We start from the raw sequence: 26395 nt of genomic DNA on the forward strand, positions 1-26395 counted from the left end.
GATTATGAGCTCATTGGAGGTTAATTACCTTCATTTTCAGGAGCAAACTCAAAGGTCACCCTTTGTGATGCTTTCTCTTCTGGATTTGAGTACTTTCATTTATTAATTGTCTTCTTTTCTGTAAAAAATCTGTACATGTCTGTATTAGTTTGCTAGGGCTGTCAAAACAAAGTACCAGAGACCGGGGGGCAGACTTGGGTAACAAAAATTTGTTTTCTCACAGTTCTGGATGCTATAAGTTTGAGATCAAAGTGTTGAAGGTGTTGGTTTCTCTTGTGGCCTCTGTGCTTGGCTTGCAGATGGCCCATCTTCTCCCTGTGTGTTCAGATGGTCTTCCCGCTGTGTGCCTGGAACCTAGTCTCCTATAAGAACATGGGTCATATTGGGTTAGGGCCCACCCCAGTGACCCCATTTTAACTTAACTACCTCTTAAATTCCTTGTCTCCAAATACAGTCACATTCTGAGGTACTGAGAGTTAGGGCTTCAATATTTGAATTTAGGAGACCCAGTTCAGCCCTAACAATGTCCTCTGCCAACTAAACTATCGTGTTCTCAGCATAAAAGAATTATTCTTTTACACAGTGCTTTCCTGTGTAGAATCTCATGTGACCTTCACACAGGGCAGGGTGGAGAGCCCTGTTTTACAGGTTTGGAAGCCGAGGTTCAGGAGGCAAGGTGACACCCTCAAGCTTACACCAGGACTGAGTGAACCTGGGCTTTACGTCCAGGTGTTCTGGTTTGTGGTCCAGCTCTTGTAGATGGAGATGAGAGTTTCAATGTGTGTTCATGAAAACCTTTGGGGAAAGGTAGTGTGGGAGTAGGAGTTTGAAACTTATGACCAACAAGATGCACTTTAATTTCATGATTACAGTGAAGAGAAAGGGAGTGAGAGCTGTTTGGTGTATGCCAGCTCAGAGGGCAAGGGCTCAAACAGAGGGCATGGAACCGTGCACAGAGAAGAGAATCAGTGTCATCAAAGACTCCACAGTGTTCCCCCAACCTACCCACCAGACTTACCCATATCATCAAATTTACAAATATTTTAAAGCATTTGTTTCATTCACGCAAAGAGACATAAATAAATAGAATAGCATCAATGACATCCTTCATTAAAAATACTGTATTATGGTTTTCACTAAGGACTATTAATCCTCTAAATGAGAATTTTCTCAGAAATGGAAGAACATTATAATAATTTCTAAAATCACCCCATAAAGATGAAGGCATTTACTGATTTTTAGCACATTTTTCTATTGATCACTGGGAAAAAAATGAATAGCTTTTCTGATACGTGTAAGTGCACAATTAAAACACTATAAAAATCTAGCAATGCTAGTAATGTAAAGCTATTTCCTAATATATAGGATTCGGACGTTTATAATACTGATAGGCAGTCGAGGAGTGTAAATGAGCTCTGTGCCTGACAGCTCACTCAGCTCTCAAGTCATACATAAAGGCTGAGCTCATTATTTGAAATGGACTTTGGAGGTCAATCAACACAGACAAGAGAACATGTAAAAACCTGGCATGGTTCTTTGCACCGTCTTCTCTACACCTTTGTCTTCTCTGTATGACATCGAAAAAGACATTACTGGAAAATATAAAGTAATTCTATTTTCTTTTGCTAATTATTTTTGGAAAATTATCAAATATATTTTAATATAAAATATACATATAAATATATTTTTATGAAAATGTATTACTACCATGTGAGCTTCATCAAAACTTAATGTTCTTTGGCCTTTGTGTAAAGAAAAGAGACATTGGCTACGCAGACCACCTTACAGCAACTCCAGGAATGTCACCAACAGCATGACCTCTAAGACCAGATCCAGCCAGCAGAACGTCATCGTTTTCCTCGGTAAAGCATGGGCAGCCGTCACTGCTTGAGCGGATGCACGGGGGAATCCGGCCCTGCTGTTCCGGCACCTGCAAAGGGCTGGGCCCTCAAGGCTGTGCAAATGGGTTTTCCTGTGCTGTTGACCAGCCAGTTCTGGTCCTGTCAGCGGCTCAGAGTTTTCTGTGGACGAAGACGATGACACTGGTCCACTGAACAAAAGAGGGAGGCAAAACAGGCTCTTCTGCTCACTTTTTGGTGGATATTTGTAAACACCCAAAAAGAATGGAGAAAAAGAAGATAAGCAAGGAAGGGTTCGTGTCCAAACATGACCTGAGCAGGTATGCCAGTTATCAATTATTGCTGCTCAACTCAAAATTGACCCTTTATTATCTGTTTCATGATGATGGAACAGACCCTTCAGACACTTCTTGTTTGTCACAAACATTTTGTTAGGCTTTGTGGACAGAAGGTTCCAGAAGGACACTGCAAGAGAAAGGGGCTTCTCCTTCTGGTTCTGGTTCTTCCATTATATTTCTCCAGGGTTGGACACATTGGCCCACCTAGGCAGAAGTGGCACCAAACATGTCAGGCTCCCTGTGGTGGGGGTGGTTGGTGTGAGGGGGCAGGGGGTGGGAGGTCGGGAGAAGATCCCCTTTGCCAGCAGGTGTGCCCACCCCCAGCTACTGTGAATAGGGCCTGATAACACCCCACAGGTGCTGCCTTTGCTGGAGAATTGTCCTCAGCCACATCAGTGCTGCCCTGCCTGCCCAGGAGGCTCTGCCGCCCTCCCACGGGCCCTGAGTTGCCCAGTGACTGAGCGATGAAGCAGGGCGCAGAGGGGCTACCTCTGCTGCAGGTCTCATTCCGGAGCGTCTCTGTGGGATCGGACGAGCGAGGCTGCAGCGGAGCCCACCGGCTTGCTTCACTTTGTTCCCCACCTGCTCTGCTTCCCTCAGTTTGCTTCTCCGAGAACGTTCCCTGGTGCAACACTTGAGCATGAATTTGCATCTCAGGTTCTGCTTCTGGGGAACCCAACCTAAGGCCCATTCCCAAGGGAGGTCAGCCTGATGACATTCATGGCATGGAAGAGCTGGACAGGACAGAGGCCCTCTGAGGGCAGGAGTGTTCCAAAGAGCAAATGGAGAGAAGGCAGACCTGGGATACCAGCTCAGCTTCCCATTCCAAACTCGGCCATCACAAGGTGCTCCTCCTCTGCTGGTGAAGGGTGAGCGAAGGTGTAGAGAAGCCGGGAGTATTCCGTTGAATTAGAATCACAGAGCTCCCTCCGTCCACACCCACAAAAGGCCAGGAGTGGGAAAGAAGCATCACCACAGATGTCATCAAATTATTATTTTTTATATTATATTGTGGTATTAGTTTCCTAGGGCTTCTGAAAGAAAGTACTGTTACAACCCTTCAGAGTCAGGAACCCAAACCCAAGTCCTCTGCCCAGTGCTGTTCAACGCCAATAGAATGAAACTGTGTTTTGTAAAACGGAGCAGAAACTTTATTCATTGATCAAGGAATGGAGAAAGGTGAGCTCATGTCTAATGCCACCTTCTCTCCAACTGGCAGGAGCCTTCTGCATGTATAGGCTGTGGCATGAAGCAACTAAATTATTTTTTATTATTATTTTTAATCCTCTATTGAGGACATTTTTTGCATTTATCTTCAGACAGAGTGGGAAGGAGAAAGGGAGGAAGAGAGAGAGAGAAACATCAGTGTGAGGAAGATACATCGACTGGCTGCCACCCACACGACCCCAACTGGAGCCAGGGACAAACTGCAACCAAGGTACGGGCCCGTAGCGGGAACCAAACCCAGGACTCCCTGGTCCTTGGGCCGACGCTATAACCGCTGAGCCAGACTGGACAGGGTACAACTAAATTCTTTTAGGCTTACTGGGAATGAGATAATAACGAGTTCTGTGGTCTTGTGCACTGACACAGTGATTGTGCCCTGAGGGATCTGGAAAAGATTACTCTGACATTCCAAGAGTATGTTATTTTATTTTATTTTATTTTTTATCCTCACCAGAGGACATTTCCCCATTTTTTGTTCAGGTAGAGTGGGAGGGGGAGAGAGAGAGAGAGAGAGAGAGAGAGAGAGAGAGAGAAAGAGAGAGAGAGACATCGACGTGAAAGGGACACATCGAGTGGCTGCCACCTGCACAACCGACCAGGGCCGGGGACAAACTGCAACCGAGATACGCGCCCTTAGCAGGAACCGAACCCGGGTCTCCCAGGACCACAGGCCGACGCTCTAACTGCTGAGCCAAACCGGCCAGGGCAAGAATATGTTATTTTAGATGCAAAAAAACAAAGTCTTACTAAAGGTAAAGATTGACCTTGGTCAAGGATGCTACCCGCTTTTAGTTAGATTTTTTAAAAAATATGTTTTTATTGATTTTTAGAGAGAGGGGAAGGGAGAGAGAGATAGAAACATCGATGTGAGATAGAAACATGGGTCGGCTGCCTCCTGCACGCCCCCCTGTGGGGATTGAGCCTGCAACCCAGACACGTGCCCTGACTGGGAATCGAACCAGGACCTCTCAGCGACACTCAATCCACTGAGCCACACTGGCCGGGCTAGTTAGGGATTTTTATTCACAGAATACTATCTCTAAATGCTGTAAATGTTAATTATAAACTATCCTGTACCTAGCAATAAAAAAAAAAAAAAAAAAAGATGTGCCTTTCTGTTTTACTTTTTATGCAGTCCCAGAGAGTTCCCCGCTCTACTTTCTCTTGCCCATCTTTTTCTGCGGTCACCTGTGATATAGAAGAGTCCTCTTCTAGAGCACTCTATTATGAAGGAAACATTGCCCACCCCTCAAACAGCAAGCCTAAGAATACTTCTGAGTCCACTTCAATTGCTAACCTTAGGGTCCTGCCTAAATGGCAAGACGAGCTTTGGGTCTGAGAGAATGTCACCATGCCCCCGACAGTCGCGTACAAGAAAACTACTAATTTATGTTGAGCAACATCAAACTGAAGTGCATAAATAAAATACCTGAATAACATTTGGAAACTTTTTAATCTTTTTTTCCTTTGTTGACTTTAGAGAGAGAAAGGGAGAGGGAGAGAGAGATGGAAACATCAATTGGCCACCCCCTGCAGGCCCCCCACTGGGAACTGGGCCCACAACCTGGGCATGTGCCCTGACCCGGAATCGAACAGGTGACCTCTTGGTGCCTGGGTGGATGCTCGACCACTGAGCCACACCGGCCAGAACACTTGGAAGCTCTTTAATTTACAGTATCGATGTGACATGTGTTCCAAGAGATCTGGAATGGCGCTCATTCTCTCCCCAGCAATTTGAGTTTCCCGCGGAGCCATTTCCCTACAGTTCTAGCAGAGACCAGCCAGAGCACCTGTTGCCAAGAGAGGGGTTCGAGCTTTTTACTGCAGTTCCTGGTGAAGAGCAGAAATCTGGAAGGGAGTCTTTGGTCTTAGCTTCGTGGCCTGTATCAAACACTGGAACCCACGCGACTATTATTTATGAATGAAACCGCTAGATGTTATACATTAGTAACAGGCTAATTATACATTTGGAATAAATCATGGGAAAGACTCACTCTCTGCTGAATTGACGAGAGTTCCCGCCGCATCTGCCAGAATCTGCCCATTTTGCAGGGAAAGATAACAAAGGTCATATCATGAGTCCGCCCCCGCTTGGAGCACCAATTGCAGGACTCGTTGGGTGTGGGGACTTCCTAGGGAGGCATCACCCTTCCTCCCTTTTTCGAGATGCGGACTCACACCTTTCTTCTTTTGCTTCTCTCAAGGACCTTCCGCGTCTTCTGCACAAACACATATTGCTCTAGTCCAACATCTTGAAAAAGGCGAGTCTTTGGCAGCAGGGCCCTAACGACAGCAGTGCTGGTGTAAACCTAGGAAGCACAGGGGAAAGCAGTGACCCAATTACTGACAGCTGTTGGAGCCTCGTTTCTCTGCATTTTAGTTTCCTCTGCAGAGTGGCAGGACACCACCATCGTTAGCATTTAATTAGAGTTAGTGTGTCTGCACAGGCTGGGTCAACTACAGTGCAGCCTGTTGCCTATAAAAGGTCAAGCCCACTTGAGCTCATTCTGAGCTGTACCTGCCCAGGCCCAAGCGATGGGTAGAGGCAGTTTTTCGAGGGCGTTCCAGTTTCTAAAGGCTTCCTCCTGCTGCCAGAGTCTTGCAAGATGAACTTGAGACCTATGTGGATGGCTGGAACAACTTGTGCCAAATCCTCTTCCTATTCCTCTGTGATTGTGCTGAAAAAAGAACCAAGAACTGAAAACAGACAACCAAGATATGGGCTTTATAATATTAGAGAAGGAAACCAAGTAACAGTCTTAGTGATGGCATTTAAAAAGTGATATTAGCGGAACATTTTCAACAAATACTGAACAGTGACAAAGATTCTCTTCTTGATCATACTTTAGATAGGCCCCTCCAAGTCCTCTTTGTAACCAGGCATAACTTTGGCGAAAAAAAACAGCAGGCTCAGCACAGATGATTTTGTCCTCTGTCCCCCTAACCCCCACTAAGACTTGAACAAACACTAACAAATGTAGTTTCTAACAGCTCAAAGCTGCACCCCTAGTATGACCTCAGCCCCCTTCAAGTGTCTGCCCGTGAAAAGTGCCAAAAGAATCACTATTTGTTCCAAACAAAACCTGATAGTAGACTGATAGTCCCCTGCACCCCCAGCCCACTAAGCTGTACTTTAGAAAGCTTGGTTTGTAAATCTTTTCTCCCCACTTTGAGATGTAGATCTTCCACCACCCAGAACTGCCTTCTCAGGAAACTGAGAGCTTTTCTCAGAAATGCAGACATCCAGGAAAACACCTCCTGCTCTCCCTCCCCTGCCGCGGGCAGCTTGCTCTGACTTGCATCATTACCTCCTGTCATAAACAGACTAGAAGTTTGTTTCTCCTCCAGATAAGCACTAATTAACAAACCCTGTGTCCCCTGGAGACCTCAATAGTTCCTTCATCTTCTAAATGCCCTTCACCTCTGCACTAGTCAGAGTTGAGCTCAGTTCACGCTGGACCCTTGTCCCATCACCATGGTTGTTACTGCGTTAAGTCTATCCTTCCCACTTCAATAGTGTCCAGCTTATCTTCGGCAAAGGTCAGATCTACATTTTAGAACTTCCCCGGGGAAGGTTAGTTTAGACGGACAGATCGCAGGGCTAACAAGGCCAAGGTTATGAACTGGATCTCCATATGGCTCTGTCCATATGTCACGTGTACACTTCCATCAGGTGTTTTGCAAGTGCCCACAAGGGACACCAGGTGAGAAAAGAGATGGTTCATAACAAACCATTTGCTGCTGCTTGTTTGGCTTCTCATTAGTGCTTTAAGAGCTCAAATGTACAGATGGTGGGCTTATGACCTTCACTTTGACTACCTCAGCTAGAAGAGAACCTTCTTGTCATCCTGCGTGTTCTCCCCTCCCCCAAACACCTTTCTCCCTATTGTCCCAGCCATCCCTAGTTTTCCTGTCCCTTTAGCACCTAGTTCATGGTCTTCCTCTTTACCAGTTCTTCCTCAGAGACTCCACCTCCCGCTTTCTCTCTAGTGCCTACAGGCATTTATCCTCTGCACACTGTACAGTTTGTTACCACCAGTGGCTCCTGGCGCATGTATTTATGCTTTACCAGTCCTAAATATTCCACCTCTTTTGTTTCATCAGGCCAAGTCCATTGAAACTATTCAGTAAAATGCATTTGAATATTTTTATTGAGCTTTCCAATGGCTTTGACAAATTTCAGCAAAATGCTGAATTGCTTCATCATGTCTAGGATGGGCAGTAGACTGTTGTTATAACTCTCAAAGAGCTTATAGATTTATACAGAATCAAACCAGTGTTACTATACTTTGTACAGAGTAGTCTGTTGCCTGCGGATTTTTTCCAATTTTATGTGATCATACAGTAATATATTTTACCACAAAGGAAAATCATTTAGTATTTAGCATTATTATAGCTAGTTCTTTATACTCACATTGCTGTTAGCCTATATTTTCATAGCTTTAAGTATATCTCTTTATTATAATACACACTTTATGTCCATTTAAAATATTTTGTATTTTCAGGAATACAAAATAATCCTTTCAATGGGCATAATACATTTAACTTCGATTGCTTATGTGCTAAGACCCAGAAGGGATCCTCCAGAATGTTAATTTGCCATTTGTGTTCCATGCTATTGTCAGATGTATTAGTTTCCCGTTGCTGCTGTAACAAATTACTACAAACTTCATGGTTTAAAATAACACAGATTTATTACTTTATGGTTCTGGAGGTCAGAAATCTCGCAAAGACCTCAGTGGGTTAACAACAGATGTCAGACCTGAATTCCTTTATGGTGGCTCTAGGAGAGAATCTGTTCCCTTGCCTTTCCCGGCTCTAGAGGAGGCTGCATTCCTTGGCTTTTGGCCCCCTTCTAGCTCCAAAGCCAGCAGTGGCTGGTTGTCTCTCACATCGTATCACGACTCTGACACTCCTGTCTCCCTCTTTCCCTTATTAGGGCCTTTGTGATTACATTGGGCCCACCCAGATAATTCAGGATAATCTCTCCATCTCAAGGTCAGCTGATTAGCAACCTTAATTCCATCTACAACCCTAATTCCCCCTTGCCATATAACATGACATATTTATAGCATCATATACATTTGAATTAAATTTCCTTTTTTTTCCCTAGCTTTCTGGAGATATTATTAACATGTAAGTAAGCTTAAGGTGTACAGCTGATGATTGGACACAGGTACATATCATGAAATGATCACCATAATAAGGTTAGTTAACACTTCCATTGCCTCACGTAATTACGCTGTGTGTGTGGTGATAGCATTTAAGATCTTCTGTCTCACCAGCTTCCAAGTATGTAATACAGTATTGTTAATTATAGTCACCATGCTGTACATAGATCCCCAGAACTTACTCATATTATAACTGTCCTAAGAGCTTATTTATCTTATAACTAGAAGTTTGTACCTCTTGACCTACATACCCCCCATCCCTCCTCTGTCCCCACAGCAACCATCAATCTACTCCCCGTTTCTGAGTTTGGCTTATTTAGATTCTACGTACAAATGAGAACATACACTCTGTCTTCAAGTCAAATTTTTACAACAACATAAGTAGGTTAATTGTTTAAAATACTCAGAAGAAACAAAACACACACTTGAATGTATAATGTACCCAATTTTAAACACTAGACACTGCCAGTGTTTTAACCTGCGCTGCCAGGTTCACTTCAGTGCAGACCTTAGACCAACACTTCTCTGTGCCACTGTCTCATTTTGGGGAGGTGGCATCATCTAATTCATTTGGTTCAGCTAGAGCAAAACCACTCATTTCCTCCACAGATAACGGTAGTTTATTGCTATCCTTATTGTTTATCATTGAGAGTAACAAAAGTATATACTTATCAATATGATTATAAATTACTGGAAATTGTAAAACAAACAAACCCAAGTATACTCAGTGTTACTTATTTTTTGTCATAATGGAATGGACTTCAAAGGCTGTAGTGATTCTTGTGAGAGAAGGTTCTTTGCCCCTCCTGTGGGTTTTTTTTTTTTTTTTAAGTTTTCAGAAGTTGGGGAGAAGGAGTGGTAGGCAGAGAAATCAGTAACTAGTGGAAATGATGGGTAACTTAATTAATGGAGTTGGAACAAATGGCTACCTCATGTTTTAGAAATGTATTCAGCTAAATGTCTACCTATCTCCTTAAACCAAATTAAATTTTAGGTAAATGAAAAGATTTGAATGTAGAATTTTAAGGTCATCTGATTGCCCTGAGGCGTCAAAGGAGGCAGCTTCAGTTCCTTCGTATCGGCTCTGTCGCTGCTGTGGTCTGGGAATGTGGTCACAGACCACTCCTTTTGTCTAAGCCAGGTATCCTTGGGTTTGTATGACTTCAAACTAAAAAAACATGTTTATTATAAATTAAATTCTTAAATGTATTTAAGTATATTTTTATTCTCCACTCTGTTTCCATTAATCTACTGTTTCTTCTTCTCTAAAGCCGAACTGTTTTAATTTCTTTACATTTGAATATCTTTTAGGGCTAATTCCCCATCATTATACCTGACCCAGCCTTTCAGTTCAACTGACCTAGAGAAACACTGATTGGGGGCGATGGGAGAGGTCCTGGACTGCAGATATAGGTATTCTAGTTTCTGTAAAGGTACCCCCTCCTCAACCTTGCTATCTCTAATCTTTTTTTTTTAATCCTCACACGAGGATACTTTTTCTATTTATCCCCAGATAGAGTGGGAGGGAGAGAGAGAGAAAGGGAGAGAGAGAAACATCAACGGGAGAGGAACACATTGACTGGTTGCCTCCTGCATGACCAGGACCAGGGCCGGGGACGAACTGCAACTGAGGTACGTGTCCTTGACCGGAATCGAACTTGAGAATCTTTGGTCTGCAGGCTGACGCTTTACTGCTGAGCCAAACCGGCCAGGGTGCTATCTCTAATCTTAAATTAATAAATTAAACTGGAATTATTAATCAGTGTGCTATAAATTGGTTAGCAAGAATCAGGGCTCACTTACAGCCTTACTTACTTGGGCAAACAAGTAATACTGGTTTGTAGATTTAAAACTGAAATCTGAACTATGCTAAAGTCTTTTTAGTTGAGACAAATGAAGTATGTGCAGGGAAGCCCAGAGTTCTCCTAAGACATTAGGATGCCACACTTTGCTTCATATGAAGGGGTGGGGTGCAGATGAGATGCAATGCTAGGGATAAAGTCAAGGCCAGGTGAAAAGAATACTTAGAAGGGATAAAGCAGGTAAATTCTACCAAGACAATATTGTGTAATGGTTAAATGTACAGACTTTAGGTTGGGACTGCCAGGGTCCGAATCCCTGCCTTGCAAGTAACTATTACATGACCATGGGCAAGTTACTTTACTCTATGTCTCAGTTTACTGTAAATGGGGATAATAATATTATCTGCCTTACAGTGTTGTTGTAAGGATTAAATTAGTCATACAAAGCACTTATAACAAACAGTGTCTGCTACATATAAATTACTAGATAAATAATAGCTACGTTATAGCGGTCTAAAACATTAAGGCACAAAGAACTAGACTGTGAATCCATCTGCAGTTTCCAATGGATATCTCAGACAGGTAAAACTTAAAAACATTTTTTTTCCTGTGTTGATTTTAGAGAGAGAGGGAGAGGGAGTTAGAAACACCGATGAGAGAGAACATTGATTGGCCACCTTCTACATGCCCCCCACTGGGGATGGAGCCCACAATCTGGACACGTGCTCTGACCGGGAAATCAAACCAGCCTCTTGGTGCACGGGTTGATGCTCAACCACTGAGCCACACAGGCCGGGCCAGATAGGTAAGACTTTTACTAAGCCAGTTCAGCATTAATAAATATTGCTAGTTATTACCCTTTTTTCTTTTAGATAACCAGTCATCTACATCCGAGCTATAAATCTGAAAAGGGAGTAGGGAGAGGCAATATTTAAGTTGTGTTTGAAGAGAATCTTTAAATTGTTGATTCAGATAGTATTAATTCTTCATAAAGTTTCCTACTCTCTCCAGTGAATTGTGGCAGGTGCTGTGCGCCATACAGAGAAGGTAAAGAAGGTCTCAGGCTCTGGACAGTGTGGCTCAGCAGTGGGAGTGTCGGCCTGAGGACCGAAGGGTCTTGCGTTCGATTTCTAGTCAAAGACAGGTACCTGGGTTGCGAGTTCGATCCCCTGCCCCAGTCAGGGTCATGCCAGAGGCAACCAATTGATGTTTCTCCCTCACATTGATATTTCTCTCTCTCCTTCTCTCCTTCCTTTCTACTCTCTCTAAACAACAACAACAACAACAACAACAACAACAAAAACAATGGAAAAATGTCCTCGGGTGAGGATTAACAAAATTAAAAAACAAAATCTCAGCCTTCCAGGAAATTTGAAACTAATAGCATTAAATTTATTTTTTCTTTATTGATTTTAGAGAGAGGAAGGGAGGAGAGAGAAACATCAATGAGAGTGAACATCGACTGGCCGCCTCCTGCATACTCCTCACTGGGGATTTGGCCCTGGGTATGTGCTCTGACGCGAATCAAATTGGTGACCTCTTGGTACATGGGTTGATGCTCAACCACTGAGCCCTACTGGCCAGGTGAAACTAATAGCATTAAAAGAAGACATGAGTGGGTCTTTGCTGAGGGTCACATTGAGCTGCTAGCTGTTTTGGGGCATTTTTTAGGAACCAGCAATGTGGCAGAAGACATCAACACCAAAATCTAGAATTACGACTACCCCCTTGGTTAGCTGCTTCCCCACCCAGAACCAGACCGGGAACGTAGGAGAACTACCTAGACTTCCACTGCTGTGAGGCAATGACCACGAAAGGGGTGATGTCTCCATGTGCAAATGGTCCACCTCCTGAATGGAAACCCTGTTTGTTTACGTCTGTATCCCTGTGTTTGTTGCCAATCTAAGCAAGTCATAAGGCTCTGTGTTGTCTATTTTATTTTATAACTCTCTTCTCAACTATTAAAACCAAAAACTCTCTTTAAAAAATAAAAGAGCAGATGGCACATTTCCAGGGAAGATCTGAACTGGCTCCACCGCCTCTCCTCTGTCCTCCATCCTCCTCTCAGGATAGTGAAGGGGGATCTGGGTACATACCACCCAGGGATCCCGAGTCATGGCTTAACTAATAATAAATACTTGTTAGAAACGTGTAAAAAAATACACGGGCATAAATGAGGGGCTCACAATACTTATAGGAGAGAGAACCCATGTATGGGGTGGGGATGAGAATACACTTTGAACAATTTCATAGCGGAGACAGTATTTGAGCATTTGTAGTTGATACTTGAAGTATACAGTACATTTTAAAGATATTTTCTATTCACTGGGAATAGAATAAAACAGTTAGGAAATGAAGGGTTGGGAAATCGCAGGGAAAATTCTGGAATTTGAAACAGTCCAGTTTGATGAAAGAAACGGGTAAGAGAATGATGAAAGATCTGGCCAAGAGGTAGGCTGCAGTGATGCCGAGGAAGCTGGATTTCATTTTTGAGCACAGACGTAATGTGTAAGATGGATTATTACTGGGAAGGTTACTGTGGTTATGGGTGAGAGATGTATTCAAATATCAACCATAGTTCTGAATGTATAATTAAAATTTATTTTTTCATTTATAAATAATAAAGAAGCTTTAATAAAACATATATACAAGAAATAATTGATAAAAAAAGACAGAAAAAATTCATATTTGAAATGCTCTACAGCTTCATGCCTTTTCGACGGAAGGGAAATCAGAAGGTAATCTCAATAGCTCTTCTACTTCTTCTTGCAAAGCCTCTGCTTTTTCCTGCAACAGCATCTACAATAAAAACACCAAGACATGAGGCCAAACTATACATTGGTAGAGAAATGCTAACATTTTTACCACCTGAATCCTTACACATCAGCAATCTAGACATTAAAACTAATAATGAGACTGAAAAATGACCACTTAAGGAAAAACCGATTATAATAAATGAAGCTGAAGCATTTAGTTAAAGCCATTTTAGCTGATGGCTGTATCTGGTATACCAAAAATAAAGGAGCTCTAATACTCTCAAAGATTTGTTTTATTGAAGTCTTCAATAAAATGAACTTTTAATCTATAAAATGAACTTTTAATCTATAAAATCTAAAACAATTTTGCAAAAATTTAATTAGCTCTTGAAAATGCTATCCTTTACATATGCATTTTATTATTCCTGAAAATTTAGTATGCTATCTTTTAAAAACCTATCACTTTTTCAAAGAAAAGTTTTATTCAAGTTTCTAAAATTAACATGGTTAATTTCAAAAGAAACATAATGAACAAAGAAAGTATTTCTAAACATGGCACACAGTAGATGTAAATGAATATTGAGTGAATAATGATTTTTCTTCTTTCTTTTAGAAACCAGAAATAAAATGTTGGTATTTATTGTAGTTGGCCTTTGTGCGGTGATATATCTGTACTACTTCTGTTACAAAGTTTTGTAATAAAAAGTTTAGCAAAATCACATAGAGGAAAAAAATCATATGACTCACAGTAAAAGTGAAAAACCCACTCTCTACCAATCTGATATAAAGCATAGCATTACATATCATTATATATAAAAAAGACTAAACTGTAATTAGGTGAGCTTTCCAGGAGCTGAGGTAATGCTGACCATGTGGAATGAATCTCCCAATACATCCCCTAAAAACTATATAGATCAATAAGTAAACCACACAAAACTCATGTGACAGCATTACTAGAACACAGAGAACACCATCAACTTCAAATTATTCATAGTCAAAAAATCCGCCAGTTTCCAGCACAGCCATTTCTCAAGCTCCCACTCCGAAGTATTTGCAGAAATCAAGGTGGGTTTGAGATAAAACTACATGAAAAAGAAAGGAGGAAAAACAGAAGGTCTTAGATTAAATAAAATCACCTGCAGATAGAGAAAGGCTACCCTAAGTACGAAAATACTGAGAGCCTGGCTGGTGTGGTTCGGTAGATTGAGCATCGTCCCAAGCACTCAGAGGTCCTGGTTCGATTCCCAGTCGGGGCACATGCTCAGGTTGCAGGCTTGATCCCTAGTATGGGGAGAGCAGGAGGCAGCCCATCAATGTTTCTCTCTCTCTCCCCTTCTCCCTTCCTATCTAAAAAACAAATCAATAAAAATATATTTTTAAAAATACTGAGAAAAGAATCTTAGTAGATCACATTATTTATAAAAAGGGATTTAAAGTGTGAAATGTAGGCGGCAGTCTCGGAAAGGCAACAGCTCTAGGGAAAAGAATGAGTAACAGGGAGGTGTCCTTTGGAAGCTGAGTGGTAAGGGAAAAAACGATGGCAAGATTTAGGAGCCTGTAGGAAAATTAAGGAAAATTAAAAAATCAAAGAACCCATTCTTCCTTGCAGTCCTCTCCCACCTCAAGCTTTCCATGAAAGAAACTATACTTTGCTACAATGACAGAAGAGATATTCTTGAACTAGGATTCTCATTAACCACTCCAGATGGCCATCCATCCCTGTCTAAGAAATGCAGAGGCATATGCAACTCTCATTATATATGATTACCCTATAAAAAGAAAAATGATAATAAAGCACTTTAGCTCATAAATATTTCCTTCTCTGAAAGCAAACCATGACACAGAAAACTATAACACAATATTCCCCCAAATGAAATAGTCTCAAATAAACACTTCGAGACATGGGGTAAAAAAAACACATCCTGTATAAGAAGTCCAAAACTAAGAACAGAAATGGACCAAAACAGAAAAAAAAAAAAAATGTTAAAGCTCAGGAAAAAAAATAGAAAAGTAAAATTATATCACAAATAAAAACTACAAAATGAGGTGTCCAAGGAATAATAGATTTAAATAAAAACCTAATTAGGGTAATTGGTGGGGAAAGCAGGAAAACAATCAAGATAATAAAAATGAGATAAAGAAGTAGAAAGAACCAGAGAAATTGAAGGGAAAGATGGGCAAAGAAGATTCAACATACATATAATTGCAGTTGCTAAAAAAGAAAAATCAAGCAAAGGATGAGAGCTAACATTTAAAACTACAACCTAAGGAAACTTCCAGGAATAAAGAAAATTGAAATATATACTAGTAAAACTACTTGAATTTAAAGCTAAATAAAATAGGTTTATGTTTTAAATTTTAAAACAAACAAAAACAAAAACCCAACCCATAAGGATTGGGTGGGGAGCTAAAATGGAATACAAGTAGAATCTGTGTTTCAAATGAATAACATAACCGAAGATTTAAAAAAGTAACACTTGGATAACATTATTTCAGTGATATATTCTCAGATTAAAGACAAAAAGAACTGTAAATAAATACTGAATTCTAGTTAGTAAACTCCCCCTAGTGGTATCCTTTAACAATTTTAAAATTATTTTCCATGTATTCTAGGATTCAGCAATATAGATAAATATATTGATGAAAATAAGAGTCAGGTTTTCACTGTTGGAGATAGGAAATAAAAATATGAGAAGGGGGAAGACAACAAATGAGTCCTGTACTATGAGATTCGTGTGGTGGATTAAGGATGATTGGAGATTCTTGACACCCCTGTTGACAGATGGGATCTAATTCCCCTCTTGAACCTGTGCTGGTCCTGGTGATTCTCTTGCAACTGATAAAATACAGTGGAAATGATGCTGCATGATTTCCAGGGCTCTGTCAAAAAGAAGCCATGCGAGTGTCTCTCTTGGTTTCCTGTTATGAAACCATCCCAAGATCTCTTGAATGCTCCCTTTGCAAAGCCCAACAACCGTGCTGTAAGAAACCCAAGCTACGTAGAGATTAAAAATATATAAATAAAAACTCCACAATGTTTTAAAAGACATTATACCAGACTGAATAAAAAGGGACAGAGATAATAAAATAAAAAGAAACTCTCAACCCTTGAACTTCTATAGAGAGGAAGCAGACCAAGAAAGCTACCTCGCTGCAGACATGGACCATTGCTTATGAAAAAGAAAAATTGATTTGAATGAGGGAATCCAAAGCTAGGGATTAGAACTGAGTCCCAATCAAGGAACTAGCCATATATGCCTTGAATGATTTCAGAATCACTTCTATGTACCACACATTTTCCCTCTTTCTGAATAGGAGTATAATGTGGTTATCCTGTCTGTTTCACCATTGTGGGTGAATCTCTTTAGTTGTACTCAGGGGCATCACCTGTACCTAGACTTGATTTAGAAGGAATACTGGACCTTGAAGTCCAGCTTGAGTCTGATTTCATAAAGGAATAAATCTTTTATGAATGAATATGCTTTATATGTGGGAGAAATGTAAATAATTTGGGACCAGAGCCCAAACATTAGAGATGACCGAAAATTATTCGGCATTCCCCTCATGGAGAGATATGGGTCTAATTCCCCTTCCTTTCAATCTGGACTGATCTTTTTTTTTTTTTATCCTCACCCAAGGACATTTTTGCATTTATCTTCAGAGAGAGTGGGAGGGAGAGAGGGGGGAAGAGAGAGAGAGAAACATCAATGTGAGAGAGACACATCGACTGTTTGCCACTCACACGACTCCAACCAGGGTGGGGACAAACTGCAACCAAGGTACGTGCCCTTAATGGGAACCGAACCCGGGATTCTCTGGTCTGCAGGCCGATGCTCTAACCGCTGAGCCAAACCGGCCAGGGCTAGGCTGATCTTAATGGCCTTCTCATAACCAACAGAAGCGACTCTATGTAACTTCCAAAATCAGTTCAGAAGATTTCCTGCATTTTCTGTCTTGACTTCTCAAAATGTTTGCTCTGGACATTTCCTCTCAAAACCTGGCTGCCACGCCATGAGAGACACGAGTCTCATGGAAAGGCCATATGTAGCTGCTCCAGTTGAAAACCCCAGATAACAGTACTTTTCAATTGCCAGCCGTGTGAGTGAGCCATCCTGGATTCCAACCTAGTCAAGCCTTTACATGACTAGAGCCCCAACTGAAATCTGACTGTAACTGCATGAAATTCCAAGTAAGAATCACCCAGATAAACTCTTCCAGAATTTCTAATTCACAAAAACATTTGCAAAAGAAAATAGCTGTTTTAAGCCACAAAGGCAGAAAACACTTCCTTAATCAAATGATCAAAGCTAATGTCAGTAATGGAACAAGCTGATATTCTCTGGCTCCTGATACAAGTACCAAGAAGTACACTCACCACTTCTGTGGCAATACTGAAAAAAAAAAAAGCATAACTTCAATATAATCCTAACTGGTTTCCTTATTTCCATTCTTACTCCCCTTTTTGCTACCTATGACCTACTCCTCTACTCAAAATCCTGCAAGAAATATCCATTTTTCTCTTTCAAGCTGTCTGGAAAATGAAAGGAATGGTGGGAACCAGATCATGTACCTTAGTCCATAAGGTAGAAGCCGCGTATTGAGGATAAGACAGAGGGGATCCCTGGAAACAATGATGATTCCCCATATCAGCTATTAATTGCTTATGCTTGAACTTGTCTAATAAACTTTTCAAATTTAAAGTCATTTGTTTTGTCCACTGTTACTACAGCTCCATTTATATCCCTAATAATATATCATCTAACTCCATAGTCCTGGCTCTATTACTTACTTAGTTATGTTTCCTTGGCTAAATCACTTAATTTTTTCAAATCATTATTTATTTATTTATTCAAATATATATTAAACACCACCTCTAGGCTGAGTACACCAATACTGTGCTAGCTGCTATTTTATGGAAATTACTATAACTGCAATCCTACCAATCCCAAGAACTTCTAACCTAATAGAACAAGGTCAGTTTCAGTGTCATCAAATTGAAGACAATACCGACTCTGCCCGCTTCACAGAACTGCTGCAAAGCTCAATGAAGGTATTATAAACAATGTGAGCACCATTTAAAAGAGTAAGATGGAAATGTACTTTTTAGCTCATTCTGATCTGTATATGAACATAGTATAACAATTAAGTTTTTTTTTTTAAGTTAAACAATTGCAGGCTACAAGAATTGAACTACAGTTGAAATCGGGAGGGAAGTAATCCCAAACTGCTGTGTAATGGCTTTACTCACATCGGGCAGAAGGGTAATGACACGCAAGACTGCATCTAGCAAAGGGTAACTAGGACAGTGATTGATTATTTTATTATTATTATTTTTTTTTATCCTCACCTGAGGACATTTTTCCATTTTTTGTTCAGGTAGAGTGGGAGGGAGAGAGAGGAACAGAGAGAGAGAGAGAAACATCGACGTGAAGGGACACATCGAGTGGCTGCCACCCGCACAACCGACCAGGGCCGGGGACAAACTGCAACCGAGGTACGCGCCCTTAGCGGGAACTGAACCCGGGTCTCTCAGGACCGCAGGCGGACACTCTAACCGCTGAGCCAAACCGGCCAGGGCTGATTGATTATTTAACACGAATGAAAGAAACAGAAGAGAGAAATCCTGGTTGGCAGTGAGAACTGTTTTAAATACGTGAAAAACTACTATATGAATGAAAGAACAGAATAGTTCCAGAGTGTAATATTACCATGTATGGTTAACATTTTAAGAAGACAAAAGTGAGCCTCACTATAACGGGACACTTTTTGTAATACTAAGAGTGTCCAAAAATAGAACTATGTAATTTTTGAGGTTGTAAGCACCTTGTCAGTGAAGGTATTCAAAGGTGGAAACACCAAATGTTGAGAGCGCCAAGGATAGGACTTCTGTGAAAAGGTTGTAAGGAGGCAGAATTCAGTGAGTTCTAGACTTCCTTGTACTTCAGTGAACTCTTGAAACAGTCTATTTTTGGAAGGTCCTTTTTTATTTCTATAGCAAGTCTTGTATTGTAACAAATGCACTATTTTTATTAACATACCATGAGTTTATACTTTTGTGTGTATCATTAAATATTTTTGTTTTCATGTCTAAGGTATAAGGAGATAACATCACAAAATATCGTAAACGTTAAAAAATGGTTTGCTTACCTTTGCTGATGAAATGATTTGCTTGGCCTGGTGTCTTGATAAATGATCAATTGTCCTTATTAGCACTTCAGGATTTGCATTAGCCAAGTGTGCTAAACTTTTGTAACCTGCGTTGTATAACTGTTTTGCTCGACCCTGAAAAATATTTCAAAATCCAGTAGGATCCTTATTTAAAAGAAATATTTCACGTGCAAAAATAAAATAAAAAGATAGAAATATATACGATAAATAAAGTAAAAATGAAGCTAACACATCAGAATCCTGAGGAATTTAAAAAGATGTATTCGGATGATTCCAATGCGACTGCAAGATAGCCTCCCCGTGCTCAGGTCACTGAGGTGTGCTGCAGTCAGCAGAGAGAAATCCACTACGTCACTTAGGCTAGGGGCACTATTTCAGACGTCAATCAAAATGCTGTACTCTAATATCCTTGAAATGTTCTTACCATCTACTCAGCGACTATAGGTATGTGGTGTGGTGTGATGTGTGTGTGTGTGTGAGTGTGTGTGTGTGTGAGTGTGTGTGTGTTCCCAAGCAGGAGAGCTCCTCTAATTCAAGAACTGAATAACAGAATAAACTTAAATTAAGGGTTGGTCAAAACAGAAAGCTGAAAAACCAGCTGAGAATACTTTCTGCTCACTCCCCTAAAAAAGTGTAAATAAGCCTTGTTACCACTGAACCACCAATACCTTAGACAAGCCCGGAGTCTAAACCGAGAGAAGGCTAATTCTTCACTGGAGTGGAGGCAGGAAGAGATGCTAAGGATGAGCACACATATACTTGGGGGTGTCGTCTTATCCCTACTGTTACTTTTTTTTATATTTGTGCTTCCAGATTAATGAGGTTTCTAGGAGGCCCTGGCAGCAATTTATTTTTTTTAAAAAAAGATTGCCATAAAGCTGTTGTCACTTACCCTGTGACAAAGTTTCAGTTAGTTGAAATCATCTCAACTGGGAAACTGGGAAGCTACTAACCTCTAAAACTCCAGTCACTTCCATGAGAGGGATTAGTTCTGCCTTTACACAGTAAGTTAGCTTCTTGGTAAGTTCTATCAAAAGGGCTTTATAAACCCAAAACTCCTCAAGTTCCTGCAGAACACAAAGAAATATACATTTAAATCTGGTAAGTCATTTCAAAGTCTAGTTTTTGTGGTAGGGGGCTGAGATGTTCCTTATGTGAGTCCTGGAACTTGGGTTAAGCCAGAGGTGAACAATAATTCCAAGAAAAATTATTATGAGGAAACATGGTAGAGACTGATGAATTTGATAAAGTGGTTTTGAGATGAGGAAAAAAAAAATAGAAAAATAAGTCAGTAAGAAGAGTTTTATTCATTTTTCTCAAAATAGCCCTGGCCGGTGTGGCTCAACTGTTAGAGCATCGGCCTGTGGTCCAGAGAGACCCAGGTTCGGTTCCCGCTAAGGGCGTGTACCTCGGTTGCAGTTTGTCCCTGGCCCTGGTTGGGTTGTGCGGGTGGCAGCCACTCGATGTGTCCCTTTCATGTCAATGTTTCTCTCTCTCTCTCCCTCCCTCCCTCCCACTATCTGAACAAAATATGGAAAAATGTCCTCGGGTGAGGATTAAAAAACAAAACAAATTTTTTCTCAAAATACCAGCAAGTGAATGCATAGTTTTTCTTTCCCAAATGACTGAAAACAATTCCTACTTCTGGGAATTTCTTCTGAAGACAAAATATTAATTGTGGAAGGACTCTAATGCAACATGATGCTCAGTGCAACAATATTTCAAACTAAAAATATTGGAAGCCATGAGTGAATACTTGTTAAAGCTGGATGGGTAAATGGGCATTCATTATATTATTTTGTCTTCTATTATATATGCTTGACATGTTCTATAATAGTGGTTTATTTTTTTAAGTCCCTTTCTAACTTTGAAGTATCTTGAGAGTGTGTGACTCATGGAACAGCATTAGTTAGCCACTTTGCAACCACTATGGAAGCAGTTGAGGCACTAAAGATGGCAGAGTAAATAGAAAAGATAACCTTGAATAAAACTACTGAATTAATCACTCCTGGAACTGCCTAAGTTCTATCTTTTCTGTTACCTAAGATAATCTTTTCTCTGATTGTTTAATCTTCTATGGGGTTTTTCTGTTACTTGTAGTTAAAAGCATCTTAATTAATACAATTGGTGTCCTATTTTATATGACTTACAAAACTATTTAAAGAGAATAAAACACTTAAAAATATTAAAAATACGTTCATGAAAGCACAAGTTGTCAGGTAGATTTTTTTTCTAGGATCGACCATCAAATTACAGTAGTTGTTTTTCAAGTTCAGCATATACTTTTACTTGAACAAATCTACAAAGCTGAAGTCGTTATAGTTCTAATTAAAAACAAAGGGATAGAATATTAGGAAAAGCATCTGTAAATACAAAGAAAGCTTAAAATGTATTTTAAAGGTTAGCTTCTTATTACTCATAATTTTTGTCTACTGCTTAGCTAGCATGTGATTAGGAAATACAAGCTAATATTAAAAAGATCAGCATAAGTAAAATATTTAGAAAGATAAATTTTCTAAAATAATTATCATTCATCCAAAGTCAAGTATTTTAGATTATTTACTCCTTAGTACATATGACAGAATTAACTGCCACATATACAGAATATTGTGATTTAAGATAGAGAAAAATGAAGTTGGTTTTAAGTTTAAAAATAAAACTCATGGGGGAAAATGTTTTTTAAAAATTGAATATAGAAACAAATATGAAAAGGATATTATGCTACCCAATAATAAGAAATTTAAATGCAGCAAAAAAGGCTTAAATTTGTCAAAAAAACTATCTGAGTAGAAAAGTCTGGCAAGCTTTGTTGTGTTATTTAAGGAAATCCTGAAAGCTTCTTTCAGTGAAGTCTTAAACAAACAAATCCATCCCAAAATGCATATGGCCAAAATAAAGTTTTCTCCTTGAATCACTTTATAAAGTGGACATTAGTTACAGAAACCTAAAGTAGCTGGCTGACATTAGAAGCAAAAATGGTAAATTACTGAGGCAATCTAAGGAATGGGGTACTAAGTAGTTTAAAAAGTTGTTGGATATTGATAACATCCTAAATCATGAGGACGCTCACACAGAATCTACATCAGTTGAGAAATGTCATTTTAAGAGTTGATTCCAAACACTTGAAACTATTAATGTGGGTTCTAAGAATAGGGATAACTAGGTGCTTTCTACTTGTTCGTTACAAAGTTTAGTTGATTTTGTCATTTTTGTATCTTTACCATAAGTAGGTATATATATTTTTGCAAGCAAATTAAAAAATATATTTAAAATAAATTCTAAGTGCTTTGTAATAACAGGATAAGTCAATGATGAGAAAAGTAATAGCTGGTTTATGAGTTCAGTAAAGTTAAAATAAGAAGCTGCACGAGGCATCTGTCATCTACTCGATGGAATTACCTCGCAGAAATGGAACACACAGGATGAGAACGCGGCAGCTGCAGCGAGAAGACTTTGGATATATCCTCGAGGCATATTAAATTTTTCAGACACACTCCAAATATTGGTCTCTTTGAGCAAGGTATAAAGAACAAAAGACAGGTAGAGTCTGTTCACAATGTCCTTGTCCACCTTCTAGAAAGATACAATCAAATAAATTTATATACTGAACCTGCTAAAAAATGTATATTATATTCAAACTGAACAAAAGGTAATGAAATTGTGCTACAGGAAAGCAAGGATAGAATGATTCATAGAAATAAAACTAAGCTCTAACATATGTACCTTAGATTAATTCAAATTGATTACCATTTTTCCAAGTATAAAAAAATAGACCAAACTGCTTCCAGTTTAATTCATCTTCTTTTTTTATCCTCACCAGAGGACACTTTTCCACTTTTTGTACAGATAGAGTGGGAGGGAGAGAGAGGAAGAGAGAGAGAGACAGAAACATCGACGTGAAAGGGACACATCGAGTGGCTGCCATCCGCATGACCAATCAGGGCCGGGGACAAACTGCAACCGAGTTACGTGCCCTTAGCGGGAACCGAACCCGGGTCTCTGTGGACCGCAGGTGGACGCTCTAACCGCTGAGCCAAACCGACCAGGGCTAATTCATCTTCTTTCTACAGGGAGTGTAGTAGGTAGAATTGTGTCCTATCAAAAAAGATATGCTCAGATCTTAACCCTGGTATCTGTGAATGTGACCTTATTTGGAATAGGATTTTTGAAGATGTAATTAGTTAAGGATCTTGAGAAGAAATTGTCCTGGACATACAGTGGGCCCTTTAGGGCTCTTTAATGCAAATTACAGTAGATGTTTTTCAAGTTCAACATAGAGAATAACTGTACTGATAAGAAGAGAGGACCCAGAGTGACACAGACAAGAAGGCAATGTGAAGATGGACACAGACATTTGAGGGATGCATCTGCAGGCCAACAAAAACCAAGGATTGCCAGAAACCACTGAAAGTCAGAAGACAGGCAAGATGATTTCTTCCTCAGAGCCTCCAGAAGAAACCAACCCTGCCAGCATCTTAATTACAGACTTCTGGTCTCCTCAACTGTGAGAGAATAAACTTCTGTTGTTTTAAGACACCCAGTTTGACTTTGGGTGGTGAACATACAATACACCATACAGATGATGTATTCCAGAATTGTACACCTGAAATCTATATACTTTTATTAATGAATGTCACTCCAATAAATTCAGTTAAAAAAAAAAAAGACACCCGGTTTGTGCCCATTTGCAGTGGCAGCCCAAGGAAAATATAGAAAGAGAGGGACCCTGTTGGGGAAACCTTTATATTTCCTGTGGTATTTATAGGTTGTATATCTGTGTAAATGTGATTATAAATTAGACAAATATATTTATTTAGATAAATGTTAATAAGCTTGTCTATGTTGCAAATTAAGAGTAAATATTAGATTCTATGATTTCCACATGGTCATGATAAGTAATTAATGTTTCCAAAGTTAAAATACTGAAAGAGAAGAATTCTGTTTGTAGTTGACAATTTCTATTCTATGCACTTGCTTTTACCTGTGATGTCTAGTGACTACATTTTTTTAATGTTTGTTAAAATCAAAGGGGAAAAAAAAAGAACTTTAAAAAGTAGGTATAAAATCTGCCCTGGCCAGTTTGGCTTAGCAGGTAGAGCGTCAGCCTGAGGACCAGACAGTCCCAGGTTCAGTTCCCGCTAAAGGCATGCACCTAGTTTGCAGTTTGTCCCGGCCCCAGTTGGGGTCGAGTGGGGGGCAACCACTTGATGTGTCTCTTTCACTTCGAAGACCATCCCCCCCCCATGCCCCACAACTCTATCTGAAGATAAATGCAAAAATGTCCTCGGGTGAGGATTAAAAATAAGGAAGGTATAAAATCTAAAATTATATCTACTATAGCAATAGAATGTTTGAGATGAGAACTTAGACTGACATATTAAAGATTATATAAATATATACATCACTCATTTAAAAAGCATTAAACTGCTGCGGCCAGTTTGGCTCAGCGGTTGGAGAGTCGGCCTGCGGACCAGAGAGATCCAGTTTCGGTTCCCGCTAAGGGCACATACCTTGGTTGCAGTTTGTCCCCAGCCCAGGTTGGTGTCCTGTGGGTGGCAGCCAGTCGATGTTTCTCTCTCTCTTCCCCTCTCTCTCCCTCCTGCTCTATCTGAAATGCAAAATTGTCCTCGAGTGAAGATTAAAAAAAAAGCATTAAGCTACAAAACATGATAGTTGAATAAAAAGTAGGAAAAGATTGCTTTTTAATTTCTCAATTTTGGTGCACTTTCACTATTAAACATAAATTGACTCAATGAAGATTTTGTTCAAAATGTATTTTCTAAGTCAAGAAAAATGATAAAATTATATTACAGGGCAAAATGAAATGCTTTATGCCAATTCCAAGATCTTTTACAAGAAATGTTTAAAGAAAAGGGGGCAGTTTTTTCAATGTGGAGAAATCAATTTAGATTTTAGGTAAATATCATGTTTTCTAGAATTACAAATAAAGATAATTTCAAAACATTAGTAATTAATCTATTTATAATTAAGATAAATTCATGTCCATACTGATTTAAATATGTAAATATCAATTGAATAATACTTACTGACTGTATTTCATAAAATGTAACAAAAATAAATTTTGATTCCAGTTAAAAAGGATGTATTAGTCTAATAAGATTTTGTAAATGTTTATTATTTGGTAATATTTTCCAAATTGACATGGTTTTTAAAACATGATTTTGTTTTTATTTTACATTATACAGTTGGTTATAAAACTTTTGTTATAAGAAATATTTTTATTCAACATTTTGAAGGTCTAAAGAACAGCCATTTCTAAGGTAATAGACTCAATCTAATGTTGTGACATGAATATCGAAGTACTATATATTTATAATCCTTATTTATAATTTTATAATACAGCAGTACACAGGACAGTTGCACCATTCAATTCAAATGAAAGTAAACACCATCTTCTGTTTTTCAAAATAAAATCAGTAATATCTATGTAAATTTAAAAGATATAGGGGCAAATAGTAGGTAGATAATTAGGTTTCAATGGAGTTTGTATTATCGAAAAAATGAAAAATAACAAAAATGTATATTATGAGGTAGACAATGATATTAACTTAAGGAATTTGAAAGCATGCAAGCCAAATAATTATTTCCACTGCTCTTAAAGTTAGTGTATACATTAGACACTTATTTCATGCTTGCTGAGTGAACTTTAAAACCACAAAATATGAAACATCGAACAAAAGGGTATTTATTAGTTTATCCACTTCAACCATATAGAATGTTTAAGGCATGTCAAATACTAGATGAGAAGTTCTTTGAGGACAATGAACATACCTACAATAAAAACCCTAAACCTGTACTATCTTAGAATCTCTGACACCAAGTAGAATGCCTAATAAAAAGTTTCTAGAAAATATAATTTTTTCTTTTGAATTAAATTTATTTTAGGATTATATAGTATCATAAAACATTTTATAAATATTATACAATTTTTTAAGTAGTAAGTAGCATAGGAAAAAATAGATTAATATAGTTTACCTTTCCCTATGATGAAAGCCTTACATGTACACGACAGAATATTTTAAAATACAAAGGTACAAATGAATTCAGTTATTT

At 39.2% G+C, this 26395-nt stretch overlaps 1 protein-coding gene across 1 annotated transcript in view; it reads right to left on the minus strand.

Annotated features, from left to right (window-relative positions):
- Window positions 1–1782: 1782 nt before the first annotated feature.
- The window catches only part of LOC118627842 (helicase POLQ-like), a 63763-nt gene continuing 39150 nt past the window's right edge, over window positions 1783–26395 (minus strand). The window contains exons 14-19 of the mRNA XM_036258325.1: window positions 22721–22894; window positions 20275–20388; window positions 19301–19435; window positions 13110–13196; window positions 5603–5733; window positions 1783–2050 (exon numbers count right to left, since the gene is read on the minus strand). Of these exons, the coding sequence (XP_036114218.1) occupies window positions 1783–2050; window positions 5603–5733; window positions 13110–13196; window positions 19301–19435; window positions 20275–20388; window positions 22721–22894 (909 nt within the window). The remainder of the gene's footprint in view (window positions 2051–5602; window positions 5734–13109; window positions 13197–19300; window positions 19436–20274; window positions 20389–22720; window positions 22895–26395) is intronic.

Source organism: Molossus molossus, unplaced genomic scaffold (genome assembly GCF_014108415.1).
Source record: "Molossus molossus isolate mMolMol1 unplaced genomic scaffold, mMolMol1.p scaffold_m16_p_1, whole genome shotgun sequence".
NCBI lineage: Eukaryota > Metazoa > Chordata > Mammalia > Chiroptera > Molossidae > Molossus > Molossus molossus.